The sequence below is a fragment of the Mobula hypostoma genome, chromosome 5, assembly GCF_963921235.1.
Source record: "Mobula hypostoma chromosome 5, sMobHyp1.1, whole genome shotgun sequence".
Taxonomy (NCBI): domain Eukaryota; kingdom Metazoa; phylum Chordata; class Chondrichthyes; order Myliobatiformes; family Myliobatidae; genus Mobula; species Mobula hypostoma.
The window spans coordinates 21,004,540-21,025,874 of NC_086101.1; the positions used below are offsets into that span (position 1 = coordinate 21,004,540).

Consider the following 21,335-nt stretch of genomic DNA (forward strand, 5'->3'; position numbering starts at 1 on the left):
GCTTTGAAAACCTTCCTCACTGTTCACTACACCTCCAATCTTTGTATCATCAGCAAATTTGCTGATCCAATTTACCACATTATCATTGAGATCATTGATATAGATGACAAATAACAATGGACCCAGCAGTGATCCCTGTGGCACACCATTAGTCACAGGCCTCCACTCAGAAAAACAATCCTCCACTACCACTCTCTGGCTTCTTCCATTGAGCCAATGTCTATTCCAATTTACTACCTCTCCATGTATACCTAGCGACTGAATCTTCCCAACTAATGTCCCATGCAGGACCTTGTCAAAGGCCTTACTGAAGTTCATGTAGACAACATCCACTGCCTTCCCTTCATCCACTTTCCTGGTAACCTCCTCGAAAAACTCTAATAGATTTCTTAAACATGACCTACCATGCACATGACTCTCCCTAATAAGTCCCTGTCTATTCAATTACTTGTAGATTCTATCTCTTAGTACTCCTTCCAATAACTTACCTACTACCGACGTCAAATTTACTGGCTTATAATTTCCCGGGTTACTTTTAAAGCCTTTTTTAAACAACGGAACAAGATGAGCTATCCGCCAATCCTCCGGCACCTCACCCGTAGATACCGACATTTTAAATATATCTGCCAGGGCCCCTGCAATTTCAACAGCAGTCTCCTTCAAGGTCCGAGGGAATACCCTGTCAGGTCCTGGGGATTTATCTACTCTGATTTGCCTAAAGATAGCAAGCACCTCCTCCTCTTCAATCTGTATAGGTTCCATGACATCACTACTTGTTTGCCTTATTTCCATTGATTCCATGCCAATTTCCTTAGTAAATACAGACGCAAAAAACCCATTTAAGATCTCCCCCATTTCTTTTGGTTGCACTCTGATCTTCAGGAGGACTAATTTTATCCCTTGCTATCCTTTTGCTCTTAATATACCAGTGGAAGCTCTTTGGATTATCCTTCACCTTGACTGCCAAAGCAACCGCATGTCATCTTTTAGCCCTCCTGATTTCTTTCTTAAGTATTTTTTCGCACTTTTTATACTCCTCAAGCACCTAATTTGCTCTCTGTTTCCTATACATGTCATACATCTCTCTCTTCTTCTTTATCAGAGTTGCAATATCCCTTGAGAACCAAGAGTCCTTATTCCTATTCACTTTGCCTTTAATCCTGACAGGAGCATACAAGCTCTGCACTCTCAAAATTTCTCCTTTGAAGGCCTCCCACTTACCGATCACATCCTTGCCAGAGAACAACCTGTCCCAATCCACGCTTTTTAGATCCTTTCTCGTTTCTTCAAGTTTGGCCTTTTTCCAGTTTAGAACCTTAACCCGAGGACCAGATCTATCCTTGTCCATGATCAAGTTGAAACTAATGGTGTTATGATCACTGGAACCAAAGTGCTCCCCTACACAGACTTCCATCACCTGTCCTAACTCATTTCCTAACAGGAGAGCCAATATTGCAGCCTCTCTAGCCTCACTGACAGGGTTTGTCACTATGCAGTTGTACACTGTGTTGTTATCACTCGGCCTTAAGAACAATTCCAGTCTTCTCCGTCCATCAGTCAGTACATGAGACTCATCGGTCGTGACTTCATCATCTTCTGTCCACCAATTGAAAACTGGCTTCGTGCCATGTTCCAGTAAACAGTCCAAGCTAATGTTACATATCTCATCTGAGTCAAATTGGCTGCTATTTATTACAGGTGTTGATACATCTTCTGTTCATAAGAAAAATACAAATAATGATAATGGTTTGTCAATGACAGATATTAGTTATAAACATGTCACAAGATCTTTGATATATAGCTAGGAGAAGCTTGCTCTGCCATTCATCAATCACATTTTTACCCTATCCTAAATTCCTCTTATATACAAAAGATCTATCTACTTCAATAATTAAGTCTCCCCAGTTTTCTAGAGTAGTCACATCCCTTAGTTTGACTCTAGCCTTCTCAGGTTGGGCAGATGTTCCCCAAGCATCCACTCTATTAGGACCTATGAGATATGTTTCTTAAGTTTTGGCACAATTACCTTTCATTCTTCTGAACTTTTAGTGCACAGGTGTACACTACTCAGTCTCTTGAATGGAAACCCATCCATCCCAGGAACTGTACTGCTGACATTTAGTTAGAACTCCCAGGTATGTCTCGTTTAAGATAAAGAGACATAAATGGAACTTGTATCAACCGCTTTGAGAGTACTAGGAATATTCCTTCCCCATGTTATCTCTGTTCCATCTGGATTCTCTGAAATGAAGCTCAGTAGACCAGCACCTTTGTCTCCTGTCCTTCACTTTCACTTCTGTTCTGCACTGTACAATTTTCCTTCCAAATAGTAAGGAGGAGAAGTAAATGCTGCTGTCGTACCCACTCACCAGTGAGCAATGTGGTTTCTGGGACAATAGGATGAGGACGCAGGTGGCAGCAAGAATTTATTGTGAGAGATCATACTGTCAGATGGCTTAGTGTTCCCTCCCAGAAAGGAACCATCCAATTTTTTTGCCAGCAGTATGTACAGTAAACAGACAGTGCTTCAGACCGGGTCCTTCACAAAAGCAGGTGCTGCATCTGAGCAGTGTTTCAGTGTTCCCTCTGCCTTGTGTATCCCACAGACTTCAGCTCAGACCAAAACATCTCCCCTTTCATCTTTAATTACTCTAAAAATGTCAGACCAGAAAATATATTATAATTAAAATAATATTACCATAAATTCGCAGTTCCATCACTTCTTGATGGCGATCTGTATCGGTCCTTGCATTTATTTCATAGAAACCTTCATCACTGTCTGTTAGGTTCTGTATTTCCAGGCTACAGTCCTTCAGTTTTAACGTCATCCTCTCTCTGTTACAAGTTGTTGGGCTGTTTTTATATTTCACACATAATTGAACCATTTTTTGATGAGATGAATTTGCATAGTCCCAAGTAACGACTGAAATGCTTTCTCCTGACACATTTCCTGGCAAAACGACTGACTGTCCCAGTGCCCCATTCACCACACGATAAGTAGCCAGACTCCCATCAGTCTCTGCCAGAACTGAAACAGAAAGACAAACCATTAGTCCCAGTGTATTGGTGTACACATTTCCATAGCATGGTCACTCAGCAGCGTTCCAAACTCAAGGGACAAGAGGAAGCAGGCAGATGAGGACACCACCTCATGATAAGGGGATGCTCTTTTACCTCAGTGGCACACGGGGTGTCTAATGACAATGGAGGAAGACAATTGAAACACAGAAGTGGATTTCTGATAGAACAACTGTGCTCAATACAAGGCTGTGAATACACAGAGCATTTTTGTTGGTGATACACGAGACTGCAGTTACTGATACATAGAACAAAAATAATCTGCTGGAGGAGATCAGCATTTCAAACAGCTTCTCTGGCGGGGGTGGGGGTGCTGCTATTAATGTTTTGAGTAGAAACCATACATTACTTACCCTCACAGAGGCTGCTTGACCTACTGAGTTCCTCCAGCATTTTGTGAGGGGCAGAAATAGGCCATTTGGCCCATGGAGTCTGCTCCACCATTCCATCAGGGCTATAAAAAGTTTTTCCCTTTCAACTCCTTTCTCCCGTATTCTTGCGTGTCGCTTGACACCCTTACTAATCAAGGACCTATTGACCTCCATTTTAATTATACCCAATGGCTTCACCACCCTCATTCAGCATTCAGTCCATCTCTCCATCACTGCTCTTATTATTGATAATTTTTCTGACCACCTCATTTATTGAAATTTTGGGGCAGATTACCGAAGTGATTAGTGTTAACGCTATTAGAGTGGCAGCAACCCAGGTTCATTCTCCAATGCTGTCTGTAGGGAGTTTGTACGTTCTCCACTTGACTGCATAGGTTTTCTCCGGGTGCCCTGGTTTCCTCCCACATTCCAAAAATGCCTCGTTTAGTAAGATAATTGGTCACATGGGTGTAATTGAGCATCAGGGCTCAGTTGGACCGGAATCGGCTCTTACCCTGCTGTATCTCACCATAAATTTAAATCTTAATTGTTTCCTATTATTAATAATTAACTTCACATATTTTTACTGTCAAATTCAAGGCGATCAAAACTAAAATGCTGCATATGAACAATTAAGCATTGAAAAGTATCAGTGGGTTAATTATTAATATTTTATTTCAACCTAGGATCAAACCCAGAGTAAAATAAAGCCATTTGTTTGAAATGCAGTACTAGATAAGTGGCTAACACAAGCAAAAAAAAACGTGGACACAGTCAAAAGGGGTTTCCAAAAGAGAAATGTTACATACTGTTGGTTGCAGATCATAACCAGTCCACACAATGAACCCTCCTATTGCTTGTGACTTTTGCCCAGTATCCCTGGCTTGGTTCAAGCATCTGATGGCTGAGATGTAATAACTGTCTCTGAACCTGAGGCTCCTGTACCTTCTTCTTGATGGCAGCATCAAAAAGAGAGCATGGCCTAGATGGTGGGGGTCCTTGAAGAAAGATGCTGATTTCCTGCAACAACACTCTGTGTAAATGTGTGTAATGGTGGGGAGAGCATTACCCATGATGGACTGAGCTGTATCCACTACTTCGCAGGCATTTCCATTCAAGGGCATTGCATTGGAAGTTCCATATCAAGCCATGACATGAGCAACCAATATAATCTCGACGCACATCTATGGAAGTTTGTCCAGTTTGGATGCCATGCCGAATCTTCACAAACTTCTAAAAGAGTAGTGGAGCTGCCGAAATTTCTTTGTAATAGCACTTGCGTGTTGCACCCAGGACAGATCTTCTGAAATGATCACACCAAAGAATTTAAAGTTGCTGTCCTCTGATACCTCGATGTGGACTGGCTGATGGATCCCCGGTTTCCTCCCCCTGTGGTCAATAGTCAGCTCCTTGGTCTTGGTGACTCCTATATTCTGACTTACCATCACCTTTGATTCAGCCAATGACAGTGGTGAAGTCGGCAAAATTAAATAGGCATTGGAGCTGAGCTTAGCTCCACAGATATAAACATAAAGCGAGTTGAGAAAATCTCTAAATACACAGTTATATGTTGTTGCCAATCCGAATTGACTGGGGCGGCAAATAAGGAAAACATCAATCTAGTTGCACAAGGAGACATTAAGGTCTAGATCTTGGAGCTTAGTGATTAGTTTTTTTCGAGGATGATAATGTTGAATGCCAAACAATAGTCAATGTAGGGCATCCTGTCATACGAATCTTCGCTGCCCAGATGTTCCAGGGTTGAATGAAGAGCCAATGAAACGGCATCTGCTGTTGACCTGTTGCGACAGTAAGCAAATTAGAATGGACCCAAGTGGATCCCCCTTCTTAGCGTCATCTATAAATTTGCTAATCCCATTTACCACATTATCATACAGGTCATTGATGTCCACGTAATTAACTGACTGAGCACCAGTCCCTGTGGCACAGGCCTCGAGTCAGCAAGGCAGCTATCAACTATTGATCTCTGGCTTTGCTCAAAAGTCCATTGTCTAATCCAATTTACTCCTATCATGTGTTTTAATATTTCTGTACTAATTAAGTAATATTGTAAATATATTGTTTGATTAAGCATTCTTGATCATTTAAATAATTCATATGCATGAAGTAGATGAATGTTATGTGTGTGTGCCTCACCTAAAGTTAAAACCTTACACATTTTTATCTCCTAGCTCCCTTATTTTCCTTTCAATTAGTTTTTTATGTTTTGCAGTTGCAAGATATAACAGTGTGATGAGGAAGATTTAAATGAACCCAAAACCACTACATACCCGTTGAAGCGCAGCAAGATGTTCAAGTAAAAAAAAACACAAAGCAAAATATTCAAGTTTTTTAAAAGCGCAGTAAGAAATAGACCAATGAAGAAAACAGACATGGTTGAGTTTTAAAAAAGGCAGAAAACAGACAAATTCACAAATTCATAAACAGTGAGTATATGTGATATTAATCATAAAAGAAAGCTAAAATGGCTGGCTCCATCAGAAAGATAAACAATGGGATTTTGTACACTGAGCAAATTTAACCAATGAGAACTGAGTGCCAATTTTGTTAAGTGCATTGGAGTTTAAAGCATCCAATTTACTTTGAAGTTTTACTACTCCAAATAAACCGGCCAAAATGAACTTTGCTGATATGAAAATAATGTGGGGACGTTTAAAACCAAAGCTATTGCTGATTGCAGAATAATTTAGCCATCGTAAGTGGAATCAACAGGAAGGGGAGTCCATTTTATTATGTTGCTGAATTTCAGAAGTTGCCTGAGCATTGTCAGTTCAATGATGGTCGTATTGATGCATTTAGAGATTGTTTAGTTTGTGGAATGTTTGGGAAATGGAGAACTTAACTACAAACAGAATTGTGATTACACTGAAAGGAACTTCTCATTGTCAAGGCAACCACACAAACTAAAGTGCCTGTGTGCTCCTCACCCTGAGACAGATTAACTTACTGAGCTGTGCCCCTGCCCACACAGCAGCCACTGACAACCTGTTTCATGGTCTCAGAGTCGTAACTCTACAACTCTACTACATGTCATGAATAATGTGTTAATCTGCTGGCAGAAATAGTCTGTGCCTAAAGCATAACCCAAAAGGGGAGCTGAAGATAACAAAATGGTGTAATATTCAAGTAGCTCCTGCAAAAGAGGATAGAAAACATAGAAAACATACAAAATAGGTGCAGGAGTAGGCCATTCGGCCCTTCGAGCCTGCACCGCCATTCAGTATGATCATGGCTGATCATCCAACTCAGAACCCTGTACCAGCCTTCCCTCCATATCCCCTGATCCCTTTAGCCACAAGGGCCATATCTAACTCCCTCTTAAATATAGCCAATGAACTGGCCTCAACTGTTTCCTGTGGCAGAGAATTCCACAGATTCACCACTCTCTGTGTGAAGAAGTTTTTCCTAATCTCAGTCCTAAAAGGCTTCCCCTTTATCCTCAAACTGTGACCCCTTGTTCTGGACTTCCCCAACATCGCGAACAATCTTCCTGCATCTAGCCTGTCCAATCCCTTTAGGATTTTATACGTTTCAAAAAGATCCCCCTCAATCTTCTAAATTCCAACAAGTATAAGCCTAGTTCATCCAGTCTTTCATCATATGAAAGTCCTGCCATCCCAGGAATCAACCTGCTGAACCTTCTTTGTACTCCCCCTATGGCAAGGATGTCTTTCCTCAGATTAGGGGACCAAAACTGCACACAATACTCCAGGTGTGATCTCACCAAGGCCTTGTACAACTGCAGTAGTACCTCCTTGCTCCTGTACTCGAATCCTCTTGCTATAAATGCCAGCATACCATTTGCCTTTTTCACCGTCTGCTGTACCTGCATGCCCACTTTCAATGACTGGTGTATAATGACACCTTGGTCTCGTTGCACCTCCCTTTTTCCTATTTGGCCACCATTCAGATAATAATCTGTTTTCCTGTTTTTGCCACCAAAGTGGATAACTTCACATTTATCCACATTAAATTGCATCTGCCATGAATTTGCCCACTCACCTAACCTATCCAAGTCACCCTGCATCCTCTTAGCATCCTCCTCACAGCTAACACTGCCGCCCAGCTTCGTGTCATCCGCAAACTTGGAGATGCTGCATTTAATTACCTCATCCAAGTCATTAATATATATTGTAAACAACTGGGGTCCCAGCACTGAGCCTTGCGGTACCCCACTAGTCATTGCCTGCCATTCTGAAAAGGTCCCGTTTATTCCCACTCTTTGCTTCCTGTCTGCCAACCAATTCTCTATCCGCATCAATACCTTACCCCCAATACTCTGTGCTTTAAGTGTGCACACTAATCTCCTGTGTGGGACCTTGACAAAAGCCTTTTGAAAATCCAAATATACCATATCCACTGGTTCTCCCCTGTCCACTATACTAGTTACATCCTCAAAAAATTCTATGAGATTCGTCAGACATGATTTTCCTTTCACAAATCCATGCTGACTTTGTCAGATGATTTCACCGCTTTCCAAATGTGCTGTTATCACATCCTTGATAACTGACTCTAGCAGTTTCCCCACCACCGATGTTAGGCTAACTGGTCTATAATTCCCTGGTTTCTCTTCCCCACCTTTTTTAAAAAGTGGGGTTACATTAGCCACCCTCTAATCCTCAGGAACTAGTCCAGAATCTGAAGAGTTTTGAAAAATTATCACTAATGCATCCAGTATTTCTTGGGCTACTTCCTTAAGCACTCTGGGATGCAGCCCACCTGGCCCTGGGGATTTATCTGCCTTTAATCCCTTCAATTTACCTAACACCACTTCCCTACTAACATATATTTCCCTCAGTTCTTCCATCTCACTGGACCCTCTGTCCCCTACTATTTCCGGAAGATTATCTATGTCCTCCTTAGTGAAGACAGAACCAAAGTAATTATTCAATTGGTCTGCCATGTCCTTGCTCCCCATAATCAATTCACCTGTTTCTGTCTGTAGGGGACCTACATTTGTCTTAACCAATCTTTTTCTTTTCACATATCTATAAAAGCTTTTACAGTCAGTTTTTATTATCCCTGCTAGTTTTCTCTCAATCTTTTTTCCCCTTCCTAATTAAGCCCTTTGTCCTCCTATGCTGAACTCTGAATTTCTCCCAGTCCTCAGGTGAGCCACTTTTTCTGGCTAATTTGTATGCTTCTTCTTTGGAATTGATACTATCCCTAATTTCCCTTGTCAGCCACTGGTGCACTACCTTCCTTGATTTATTCTTTTGCCAAACTGGGATGAACAATTGTTGTAGTTCATCCATGCGATCTTTAAATGCTTGCCATTGCATATCCACCGTCAACCCTTTAAGTGTCATTTGCCAGTCTATCTTAGCTAATTCATGTCTCATACCTTCAAAGTTACCCTTCTTTAAGTTCAGAACCTTTGTTTCTGAATTAACTATGTCACTCTCCATCTTAATGAAGAATTCCACCATATTATGGTCACTCTTACCCAAGGGCCCTCTCACGACAAGATTGCTAATTAACCCTTCCTCATTGCTCAATACCCAGTCTAGAATAGCCTGCTCTCTAGTTGGTTCCTCGACATGTTGGTTCAAAAAACCATCCCGCATACATTCCAAGAAATCCTCTTCCTCAGCACCCTTACCAATTTGGTTCACCCAATCTATATGTAGATTGAAGTCACCCATTATAACTGCTGTTCCTTTATTGCACACATTTCTAGTTTCCTGTTTAATACCACCCCCAACCTCACTACTACTGTTAGGTGGCCTGTACACAACTCCCACCAGCGTTTTCTGCCCCTTAGTGTTATGCAGCTCTACCCATATCGATTCCACATCCTCCCGGCTTATGTCCTTTCTTTCTATTGCGTTAATCTCCTCTCTAACCAGCAATGCTACCCCACCTCCTTTTCTTTCATGTCTATCCCTCCTGAATATTGAATATCCCTGAATGTTGAGCTCCCATCCTTGGTCACCCTGGAGCCATGTCTCTGTGATCCCAACTATATCATATTCATTAATAACAATCTGCACTTTTAATTCATCCACCTTGTTACGAATGCTCCTTGCATTGACACACAAAACCTTCAGGCGGGCTTTTACAACTCTCTTAGCCCTTATACAATTATGTTGAAAAGTGGCCCTTTTTGATGCTTGCCCTGGATTTGGTCGGCCTGCCACTTTTACTTTTCACCTTATTACTTTTTGCTTCTACCCTCATTTTACACCCCTCTGTCTCTCTGGTTCCCATCCCCCTGTTGTGAACTAACCGCCTCTTGCCTAGCCTCTTTAATTTGATTCCCACCCCCCAACCATTCTAGTTTAAAATCACCTCAGTAGCCCTCGCTAATCTCCCTGCCAGGATATTGGTCCCCCTAGGATTCAAGTGTAACCAGTCCCTTTTGTACAGGTCACGCCTGCGCCAAAAGAGGTCCCAATGATCCAAAAACTTGAATCCCTGCCCCCTGCTCCAATCCCTCAGCCACGCATTTATCCTCCACGTCATTGCATTCCTACTCTCACTGTCGCGTGGCACAGGCAGTAATCCCAAGATTACTACCTTTGCGGTCCTTTTTCTCAACTCCCTTCCCAGCTCCCTATATTCTCCTTTCAGGACCTCTTCCCTTTTCCTACCTATGTCATTGGTACCTATATGTACCATGACCTCTGGCTTCTCACCCTCTCACTTCAGGATATCTTGGACACGACCAGAAATATCCCGGACCCTGGCACCAGGGAAGCAAACTACCATCCGGGTCTCTGGACTGCGTCCACTGAATCGCCCATCTGACCCCCTTACTATTGAGTCCCCTATTACAACTGCCCTCCTCTTCCTTTCCCTACCCTTCTGAGCTACAGGGCTGGAATCTGTGCCAGAGGCACGGCCACTGTCGCTTCCCTCAGGTAAGCTGTCCCCCCCAACACCCAGGATGTGGTCAACACCCAGAGAAACATAGTAACACTATGAATGTTAGCTTCGAGATATTTGAAATTGGATTTATTTACGTCCGTTCCACAATGTGAGTAAAAATCTTTGCATTATGACTCCGTTGCAATGTACAGACATGTGAATTTATGTCTAATGGCGTGTAGAAAGAAGCTGTCCCATAGCCTGTAGGTCCTGGCCTTAATGCAGCGGTACCATTTTCCAGATGGAAGCAGCTGAAAAGTTTTGGTTGGGGTGATTGGTGTCCCCGATGATCTTCCAGACCTTCTTAATGCACCTGCTGCTGTAAATGTCCTCAATTGAAGGAACTTCACATGAACAGATGTGCTCGGTGATCAAGGTTGGTGCAGTTCCCATACCAGGTGGTGACACAGCCAGTCAGGATGCTCTTAATGGTGCCACTGTCGAAGGTCTTGTGGATTTGAGGGCTCATGCTGAACTTCTTTAGTTGCCTGAGGTGGAAGAGACACTGTTGTGCTTTTTTTTTGCCACACAGCCAGTGTGTACAGTCCAGGTGAGATCTTTGGTGACGTATAACTGAGGAACTTGAAACTGGTCATCGTATCAACTGCAGTCTCATTGATGTTGATCAGGATGAGTCTGTCTCCATTCCTCATGTAATCCATGATCAGTCTTTTGTTTTTTGGACATTGATGGAAAGGTTGATATCTTGACACCACTGTGTTACTATTTCCCTGCATTCTTATAGAAAGCCATTTAGGGACAGTAGTGAGTATGGATGCAGGTCCACATGCGGATGAGCTTTTGTATCGGCTGAGGATTTGCAATGATCCATAGTGAAGGGTCTTTGCTGCCCTATTAACCTCGAAGCCACACCACCCAATCCCTAGTTTGATCTTCCTAGGACAGATTTCTGTTCACTGTGGGGTCTGTGAGGACAAAGCAGCTGTTATCAAAGTATGAAGTTTGTGATGCAGAAGCATAGCCATTACCACTGCGAACCATGATTCATTCCATATGTATCTGCCAAATTACAGACATCAGGGCCGTGTTAATGGACCTGCATCAAAACAGGCATTGGACCTGTTCAGCAATGCAATCAATAATTGGCATTTGTGTACCTAGAGTCAGCCACACAGCACTAATGTCCAGTGTCTTGGGTATCTTTCCTCAGCAGCTTTTACCATCCAGATTAAATCCCTTGACCCAACAAAGGTAGGTGAATATTCCAAGCGGTCTTGTCAGTTACGATGTGGTCCCATTGTAAATGTGTCTTTCAACAAAAGTATTTCTCTGCAAACTATCAAAATAAAATTATATTTAATCTAACTAATGTTATTTTTGCTCTTGGGAGTATAAAGACAATGTACTGTGAATTTCAGGAGACCCTACTGCAAGATTCTTCTAGGCCCCCTCTTGAATGTCTGCAGTGGTAAAGATGATCTTTAGCTTTGATCTAAAGCTTAGATCTCCAATTATCTTCACAGACAGAATATTCCAGGCCTGGGATGTCTTGAAGCAGAGTGCACAGTCTCCAAAGTAAAGGATGGACCATTCTATTCAGGGATGTTAGAAATTTATTATTTGAATGGGTGGCTAATCTTTGCAAATCTTGAGAACTGTGTGTTTGAGTCATTAAGTGCAAGCAAGACAAAGATTAATAGCTCAAAATTCTAGTGCAGAAAAGCCAGCAGAGATAACCGATCAAGCATGAAGCTATTTGGATGTGGATAAGGAAAAAGGAGCCAATGGTCTATTTCTGCTTGAACCTCTCCTATTGCTTTGTTCAGGGGCAAGGTTGGAGACATTATTGTGGCATGACAAAACAAATTAGATTAGTGGCAAATGTTGAGAACAAATTTCTCTGTGGTCATCGTTCACCACTGGTTTAATTTCAGCACAGAATAACCAAGAAACAGTGTCTGTATCTCATAGCTCACTGCAAAACCTCTAGCCTCCTTCATTCACACACAAACATGCAAGTGAGAACACAAAAATTGGCTCTGCAGGATGGATTTTATGCTAAATCTTTTTCAGAACATTCGAAGTTTTGTAGAGCCTTGTTTGTCTGCAAACTGTTTCTGCCCGGGTTTGGTGTAAGATTCAAGTTCACCTCCTGCTGTGCCTTAAGGAGTGTGTCATGGGTTACCTACGCCTGACTTTGTTGAGCACTTCATTATAATATTCACTTCCAGGTCTCATGTTTTATAGAATTACAGAAGACTGGAGGTGAGTCTATAGCAGTAGATATATAAAGAAGCCTGAAAATAGTTGGGAAGTCAGGCAGCACCTGCAAAGAGACGGACAGAATAGGGTTCTACAGGTAACAGTATTTGCATCATGTCCTTTCATTAGCACAAAGCTTAAAGCTGAAGGTACCATTTCACATACCCCGTTAAGAACCAGCAGAAATGGAAAATACCTTTTGAGTCTGGTATTGCTGTTAACTAATGCTCGTTTATTAGTAACTACGCAATGCAGTAATATAAATTCAGATATATCAAACAGGTTAGCAAAGTTCTTGCATATATAAGTGTGGAAATATAAAAACCAAGCTTCACCAAGTCTAGGGGATAAATAGATACAGTCTTACGGTGATGGGTAAATGAAATCAGTTCAGTTCATGATATTGAGTTGAGTAGTGATGTAGAGAGAGGTGTCTAGTTCTTCAGGTGAGCTGATGCCGTTGATCTTTCCATTGTCCTCCGAAGCTTCCAAGTTAGCCAAACTTGACCAACTGAAGAGCACCGTCTTCAAGTGATGGTCTACCAACCCAGGCAAAGGTTAGACACACTGGTAAACCCCACAGGGTCGCTCTTTCACGCACTAGAAATCACAGATCGATACCTCGTAATCGATGTTCGGTCCCACACTTGTGGGCACCTGAACAGGATAGTGGTAATTTCACCACATCTTAGTGTGTCTGTGTGTCCTGTGAAACAGGCAATGACGCTGGTTTAAATACTGCTGTGCTGAACACCAGCTGTCCATCAAGTAGCTCCTCCCTCATCAAGTAGGAACTCAGAAGCTGGTAGTGTCCTTGCAGAAATTCCAAACAATCTTTGGGCAGTCTTCGCCTCTCTCTCTCAATAACAAGTTGTTTGTGCTGTACAGCTGCATGCTCTCTCTCTCTCTTTTTAAAAGCACAGTCCATAATGAATAACTCAGGATAATGTCACAATTGATTGTGTTGTATTTAAACAGATACAGGAACCATATGCTACATTTAAACAGGAAACAATGGCCGTTCCGACATTAACAAATAATAGAACTTTAAAGGAGATGCAAGCACAGACATACTTGAGAAAAATCTACCCAAGTCCTTGGAGGAAGCAGACATGCTCAGAGGGCTGACCCAAAGGCCTGACTTCATGTTGGTGGTGTGCTGATGCAGTGGGTGGTACTGCTGCCTCATAGATCCAGCTACCCAGTCCTGCCAAAGGGTCTCGGCCCTAAGCATCAACTGTACTTTTTTCCATTGATGCTGCCTGGCCTGCTGAGTGAGTGTTGTGAGTGTTATTTGGATTTTGTGAGTGTTGTTTGGATTTCCAGCATCTACAGATCTTTTCTTGTTTTCATCCACCCAATTTTGGTCTTGTCCCCTGGTCATTAACTGCTGTAAGTTACCTCCAGTGTGTAGCTGGCTGGTGAAAGAATCCAGAGTGTTTATGAACCTATGAGGGAAAACAAATCAAAGGGAAAATAGAGGAGGATTGTGCATAATGAGTTTTCTCTTCGTGCTGGCATAGACTCAATGGGCTGTATGACTATTTTCTGTGTCATTTCAAAATATGAAAAATGAATTAGGATACAGAAGCTAAGGAATAATGCTGAATTTTTACAAAGCACAAGTTATGTCCCAGCCAGAGTGTGGCGGATGCAGCCCTTGAGCACAGATTTCAGAGTCCATGACATCTTCTGGGACCTGGGATGAACCACTTCCATTACCTGGTTCGTTGTTGGAGTGGAGAAGCTTGAGGAAATGTGAATGAGGTACCGAAAATGTTTTGGTTGGGGTCTCATCACATTTAAAATGGTGTATTGTCAGTTAGCAAGTGTAACATTCCCTCTTCTCAACCTTTGGCCATAAAGAAACAAGACATGTAGCCTGACACATTATTTCACATTAAATAGATCGAAACCGGTACTGAAATTTAGGAAGTTCAAACCATGGTCATGTTATCACCAATCCAGACAGTGGCTTATTATATTACTTGTGTAGAGAATAGAACACTTTGTTTCTAGACTTTCAATGGGTTGGATATTAGTTTCTTCACCTCCATGACAGAAGATACAAAATAGACTTGCAATTGACTAAAGAGTAAATTGTTGCCAGATGCAGATAAACTGAAATATATTGGTGGTTTTATGGATGTGGAGAAGACAGCGCGTGGGTCATGCCTAGTAGCTAATATTTCAGTGACGTCTGAATCAAACCACACCTTGCTGAGCAATAGAAAATCCACACCATGTTGGCAGCACCAGGCAACTAAATAATACAAGCTGTGTACTTATACAGGCTGTAACACATTGGCAAATAATACTATAGTTGCTGTGTCATAGGTTTCCATGAAAAGGGGAGAGCAACTTAGGGGCTTCAGATATCGGGGCACAGTAGTAAATACAATTACACCTCTTCATATTACAGATCCAGTTGCAGAGCATTCCACATGTGCATCAAAATGCCAATCTTGTGGGATATATTTTATTAATTGCTGATTTATTTGTAGCAATATTACTTTATGTGTTGCTTCCGAGTTGTATGTACCATGTTGTGCAACTTGCAACATTTTTTCTTTTCACAGTATAAATGTATACAGTTGAATAACAATAAATTTGAACTTGAACTTGAATGATCTGCAAGTTAATGAATAAATGAAGGGTATTTATAGAACTGCTTTACACATTATTAATAGAATGTATTCATTCTCCCTCTCTGTAAGCTGGGCATAAGATACCAGATAGTAGTAATGTGCAGGAGTGGTATTTCTCCCCATTATCTGGGACACTTCTTTCTCCTGGTCAGAAATGGGTTGTACTGGGCTCTTGTTATGCACACATCAATGCAGTATGGCCTACATTGTGACTACACTTCAGTAGTAATTACATCAAAAGCATAGGGATACTCTTGTAATCAGTTGGTGCCCCCCACCTTACAGCATGTTCAGTGCAAGGTGCACCAGGGAGCTCTCCTATCGCAGCCTGCCATCTTTGATCCCAACTGCTTGGAACAGATGGTACATCCAAGTGTCCACTGGACCCTGAACCAATACAAGTACAGTCAGAGCTTCCCTCAAATGCCATATACGAAGCTCTGTTTGTTTATGCATTGTTCACTGAGAAGTGTAAAAGAGTAGCTTTACTTGTGATGCTGTTAAATAAGGAACTGATAGAAAAATTATGAGTACACAGTGGAATCTGGTTAACTGGGCTCTGGAGATTTGGGTCTAAGGACTCAATTTGATTTGGAGTGCTTTTGTTGCTGCTTGCTTCTACTGTTTGCATGATTTGTGTTTTTTTCTCTTTCTCTGTGAATTGGGAGTTGCTTTTTATTTTTTAATTGAGTTCTTTCAGGTTTCTTGCTTTGTAGCTATCTTAATTTAATAGGCATCTGTTTGTCCTGTGAGACCATGGATTTGTGCCTTGGAAGGTTTCCATACAACCCGGCATGGTTGTATGCAAGACCTGCATTTGCCCGTGCTGCAAGTCTCCCCTCTCCACGTCACCGATGTTGTCCAAGGGAAGGGTACTAGGGCCGGTGCAGCTTGGCACCGGTGTCATTGCAGAACAATATGTGGTTAAGTGCCTTACTCAAGGACACAACACGCTGCATTAGCTGAGGCTTGAACTAGCTGTCTATAAGGAGACAAGTCTCAAGATTGCATAATTTATACATTTTTTGATAATAAATGCACATCAAATCTTTGAATCTTGGTTAATTGGCCACTTATTTGGGACTACTAATCAAGAAAATAGCAGGGATTGCCTTCACACTATGCTGCTCAGTTGGGGAAGGAGACTGTTGCCATACAGTTTCTGACTGTTTTAGTCGATTGCACTTGCAAGATATTAGACACTACACCATGCTTAGAATGTACAGTTTTTAAATAAAACCAGTTGTGTATGTGTTTGTGTTCAAAAAGCAGTATTTTTGTCACTCACAGTTGCTGAGAAGTAAACCAGTAAGGCAATTAAAAACTGTTTTGCTCTCTGCATTTTCAAGCAATCAGGGGTGGAGATGCCAAAAACGGATGGTAGTACAATTAAAATGATTTAACTACCTTAACAAGTTAGGAACTATGATGAATTTGAAGATATTAACAACTAACTTGAATGTTACAATGAAAATGAAGATTTGTAGGATCTTTATCAGTCCATTATCTGCATTAGGTGTCTGCACTGATTATGTTAATTTACATTTAATCAAAAGAACACAGCAGCATACATTGGATTAATTCCTCCTTTAAAAACTATTAAGAACTAATAAACAGTTTTATAGGAGTGTTGATAGTATTCTAATTTTCTCTAGTTTTTCTTTATTTAAATACACAATTTGTTACGCAGTTAACTGGTAGTTTAGCCTTTTTATGTTTTTAACTATCTACATGATACTTCAGCTATTTGGGGCAGCTGCTTAAATAGGCCAAAATGCGCTGGTCCTGATGTGTCATATTTAACTAAAATCCACTGTACTATAAAAGATCCTGATGTTAGGACATCTGTGTGACTGAATATGTAAAGCTGTGAACAGATATGAATGTGACCAACACAGAGAGTGGCTGTGTACCATTTCAGTAAGTTCAGCTTCCCATGGCACAGCCATCCCGCCCCTTCATCTCTGCTATTGATCGATGCCCACAGGTTGTATTGTTAACCCAAATTCTGACAAAATTGCCCATACTTGCACTGCGGATCCTTGACAGAGGAAAAAAGTCAAGTCAAGTCAAATTTGTTTATAAAGTACATTTAAAAACAACCCATGTTGACCAAAGTGCTATACAAACCATAACAAGTAGCTAAAATCACAAATACAAGAAACACAGATATAAACAAGAAGGCAGACAGCTTATAGGCACAAAATAAACAACACATGAGCCTAGGCACAAGCCAAAAATCAGCCACATCAGGCAGATTCAAACGCTGGTGAATAAAGGTAAGTTTTGAGCTTGGACTTAAAAGCGTCAAGGGAGGGGGCAGATCTGATAGGAAGGGGAATGCTGTTCCACAGTCTAGGGGCTACAACAGCAAAGGCGCGGTCACCCCTGAACTTAAATTTAGATCATGGGACTGCCAGGAGCCCCAAGTCAGCCGACCTGAGGGATCTGGAAGTAGAATAAGGGGTTAGAAGGTCTGCAATATAGGAGGGGGCCAGCCCATTTAGGGCCTTATAAACAAACAGGAGAACCTTAAAACCAATTCTAAACCATACTGGTAGCCAGTGGAGAGAGGCCAAGATAGAATTTATATGGTCCCTCTTCAGGGCACCTGTCAGGAGCTTGGCTGTGGCATTCTGGACAAGTTGCAGGTGGGACAGCGACGACTGACTAATCCCAGTATATAGGGAGTTGGAGTAGTCCAAGGGAGAGGATATAAGGGTGTGGATGACTTTCTCGAGATCTTTGAAAGAGAGAAATGACTTGATTTTGGCAATAGTACGAAGCTGGAAAAAACTGGCTTTTACTACTGCATTAACTCGCTCGTCAAAGTTAAATGCGGAATCAAATATCACACCAAGGTTTTTGACATGGGGTTTGACAAGGGTGGACAGGTTACCAAGACTGTTGGTAATCACTTTGATGGAGTCGGTGGGGCCAAATAGGACAACTTCAGATTTCCTTCATTCAATTGTGGGAAGTTTTGAGCCATCCAACACTTTATGTCCTCAAGGCAGTTCATGAGGCTGACTAGATTTGACTCGTCGTTTGGTTTCAAGGGGAGATAAAGCTGTGTGTCGTCAGCTTAACAATGGAAGGAAATGTGTTTTTGAATGATTTGGCCGAGGGGAAGCATGTATATAGAGAAAAGAATGAGACCTAAGATGAAACCTTGTGGGACCCTGCAGGAGAAACTAGCTGGAGAAGAGGAAAATTTGCCTAAGTTGACAGAGAAGCTTCTATTTTTGAGGTCGAATGTGAACCACTGCAAGGCAGTGCCATAAACACCAACCCTGTAATGGAAACGGTCTATTAAAATGGCATGATCCACAGTATCGAATGCTACGCTGAGGTCAAGAAGAATTAGTATGGCAGAGTCACCTGAGTCAGTAGAGAGGAGGAGATCATTGTACACTTTTAGCAGAGCAGACTCTGTGCTATGATGAGCCTTAAAACCTGACTGAAATCTTTCCAAGATGTTGTTTTGATGTAGGCAGAGCAGCAATTGACTAAGAATAACGTTTTCGAGAACATTTGACAGGAATGGAAGTTTAGAAATAGGTCTGTAGTTACTAGGTAAGGTAGGGTCTAAGATGTGTTTTTAGGAGGGACTGGTCCACGGCACGCTTGAAGCAGGTTGGAACGGTACCAGTGGCCAGGGAGCTGTTGATAATAGAGAGGATGCTGGGACCGGCTGTGTAAAAGACATCCTTCAAGAGGGCTGTGGGGATAATGGGGGAAGGTTGCAGGTTTCATGGTGGATACAATCTTTGTAAGGGAGGGTAGCGTGATGGGTTGGAAACAGTCCAGTTTAGATGAACAGACCGGTGAGGCAGTTAGGTCATGGGTCGGTGGGGGAGGGGGGATATTCATTCTAATGTCTTCAACTTTTCTAGTGAAGAATTTAAAAAATTCTTTGCACTTAGCAGGGGATGCATCTGATCTAATACTGGGGGTGGGACAAATAACAGAATTTATGGTACTGAACAAGACTTTGGGATTATGAGGGTTGTTGGGAATTAGGTCAGAAAAGTATTTTGCTCTCGCAGCCTTAACTGAATCCTGATTTTTGTGAAGATTTTATCTCAAAACTTGAAAGGAAATTTGAAGCTTATCATGCTTCCACTTTCGTTCGGATATTCTGCACTTCCTCCTCAGGGCTCTGGTGGTGTCATTAAACCAAGGCAGACCTTTAGGCTGAGGGTTTTTGAATTTAAGGGGAGCAACAGTGTTCAGAATAGAAGAGCAGGTGGAATTAAATAAGGAAATAAGTTCCTCAGTGCTGAGATGGGGAGAAGAAGCCTTATTAGGAGCAGTTATGAGAGCCTCAGAGAATTTATCGGCAGTCGAAGAGTTAATGTAATGAAAGCAATGTACAGGGAGATGAAATTTAGTAGGGGAAAAGGCAGAGAAGCATCAAACATAACAGCACTATGATCCGACAGACACGCATCAATTATTTCCACATTGCAGATCGGAAAACCGGACGATAAGACTAAGTCAAGTATATGGCCTAGCATGTGAGTGGATCTGGTGATAAGCAAAAAAGGAGATGGGAAGGGGAAATGTCAAAGAATCACAGATGATGACTCTGGATGCCACATGTAGGTGAAGCCATATAGCAGGAACACACCCTTCAATCTGTTAGATATGTCCCAAACTTTTTCACTAATCCAACACTGATCCCATTTTAGTTCTACCACTCAATCATACCGGAGGAGAGGGAGAGTAGTGATTCACAGTAGCCAATTAACCCACACTTTGGACTCTGGGAGGAGACCTACATGCTCACGGGATGGACTCCACACAGACAACGCTGTCAATCAGGATTGAAGCAGGGTCATCGAAGCTGTGAGGGTGCAGCACTACCAGTTGTACCACTGAGTGAGGTGCTCCTCCAACAGACCTATTTGGGACAAACATTCATGCCTGTGCTAATGCTCCAGTGAAGTGCCTGATACCATTCTTGTGACATCAGCTATTGATGGCTCTGGTTTGGAGTTTGTTAGTCAGGCTTATTGTTATGTGTACAAGTACAGTGAGGTAGAGGTATAATGAAAAACTTGCATGCAGGAGCTCTTCATGTTCAAATCATTCTCTGTGGCTTCTCAACAAACAGCTCCCAGATTGGACTCCATCCAAAATCAACACATAAAATATGAACATATGAGCAAACACAACATTCTGAGAGGTATAAACAGGGTAAATACAAGCATGGTGTTTCCACATGTTGGTGAAAATAGAGCGAGAGGTCATAGGTTAAGGGTGAAAGTTGAAATATTTCAGGGGAATAAAAGGGGAACCTGTTCACTCAGAGGAAAAGAGCTGTCATGGAAGTAGTGGTTGCACATTTGATTTTGGCTTTTAAGAGAAACTTGAATAAATACATGGATGAGAGTAGTATGGAAGGCTATGGTTGGTGCAGGTCAGTTAATAATTTGACATTATTAATGGGCCAAATGACCTGTTCCTCTGCTGTAGTCCTCTATGCCTCTAAAACCATCCCTCTGTATTTTAATCATTATCTATACTGAGCTCCTGTAATATATCATCACTGCTTATTACCATCTCATTTACACAACAATAATAGCAACAGGATATGCATACTGATCTTCCAGTTTCATCCCTCCCACAATAGGAAGCTCAATTTGACATTGTATTAGGGAGTGTGGGCTATGGCTGTTTCTGGGAGTCAGAGTGAGATTGTTCTGGGTCTCCCATTATAACATGCAGTAAAACAGGATGTTGTCTGCTCCTTTGAGAAATCTTGCCCACTTGTTCGGGTGGTTGGAAGAGAACCCTCCTTGGACAACATGGTGGACCCTGGGAATGGAACTGAGACCTTAGCCAATACCCCCACTAAATTCTAGACAGGTTTGAGAAGAGATGCAGATATATTAGACATGGGCAATTCCCAAACACCTACAGCAGCAAGGTAACCATTAATACAGCGAAATACGCCATTGGTAACCTGGTTCTGAGAGGATGCCATAAATTTGGGTGCACAGGCTCAAATCCTGATGCAGATAAATAAGCTGAAGCCCCACAGAGTATTTGTAAGTGAATGGTATCAATGTCAAAATTATTGCCATGAAAATGAGGTCTTTACAGCAGCAGTCCAGTA

At 41.9% G+C, this 21,335-nt stretch overlaps 1 protein-coding gene across 1 annotated transcript in view; it reads right to left on the reverse strand.

Annotated features, from left to right (window-relative positions):
- The window catches only part of LOC134347284 (SLAM family member 5-like), a 35,703-nt gene that overhangs the window by 11,589 nt on the left and 2,779 nt on the right, over window positions 1-21,335 (reverse strand). Inside the window, exon 2 of the mRNA XM_063049685.1 lies at window positions 2,699-3,028. Within this exon, the coding sequence (XP_062905755.1) occupies window positions 2,699-3,028 (330 nt within the window). The remainder of the gene's footprint in view (window positions 1-2,698; window positions 3,029-21,335) is intronic.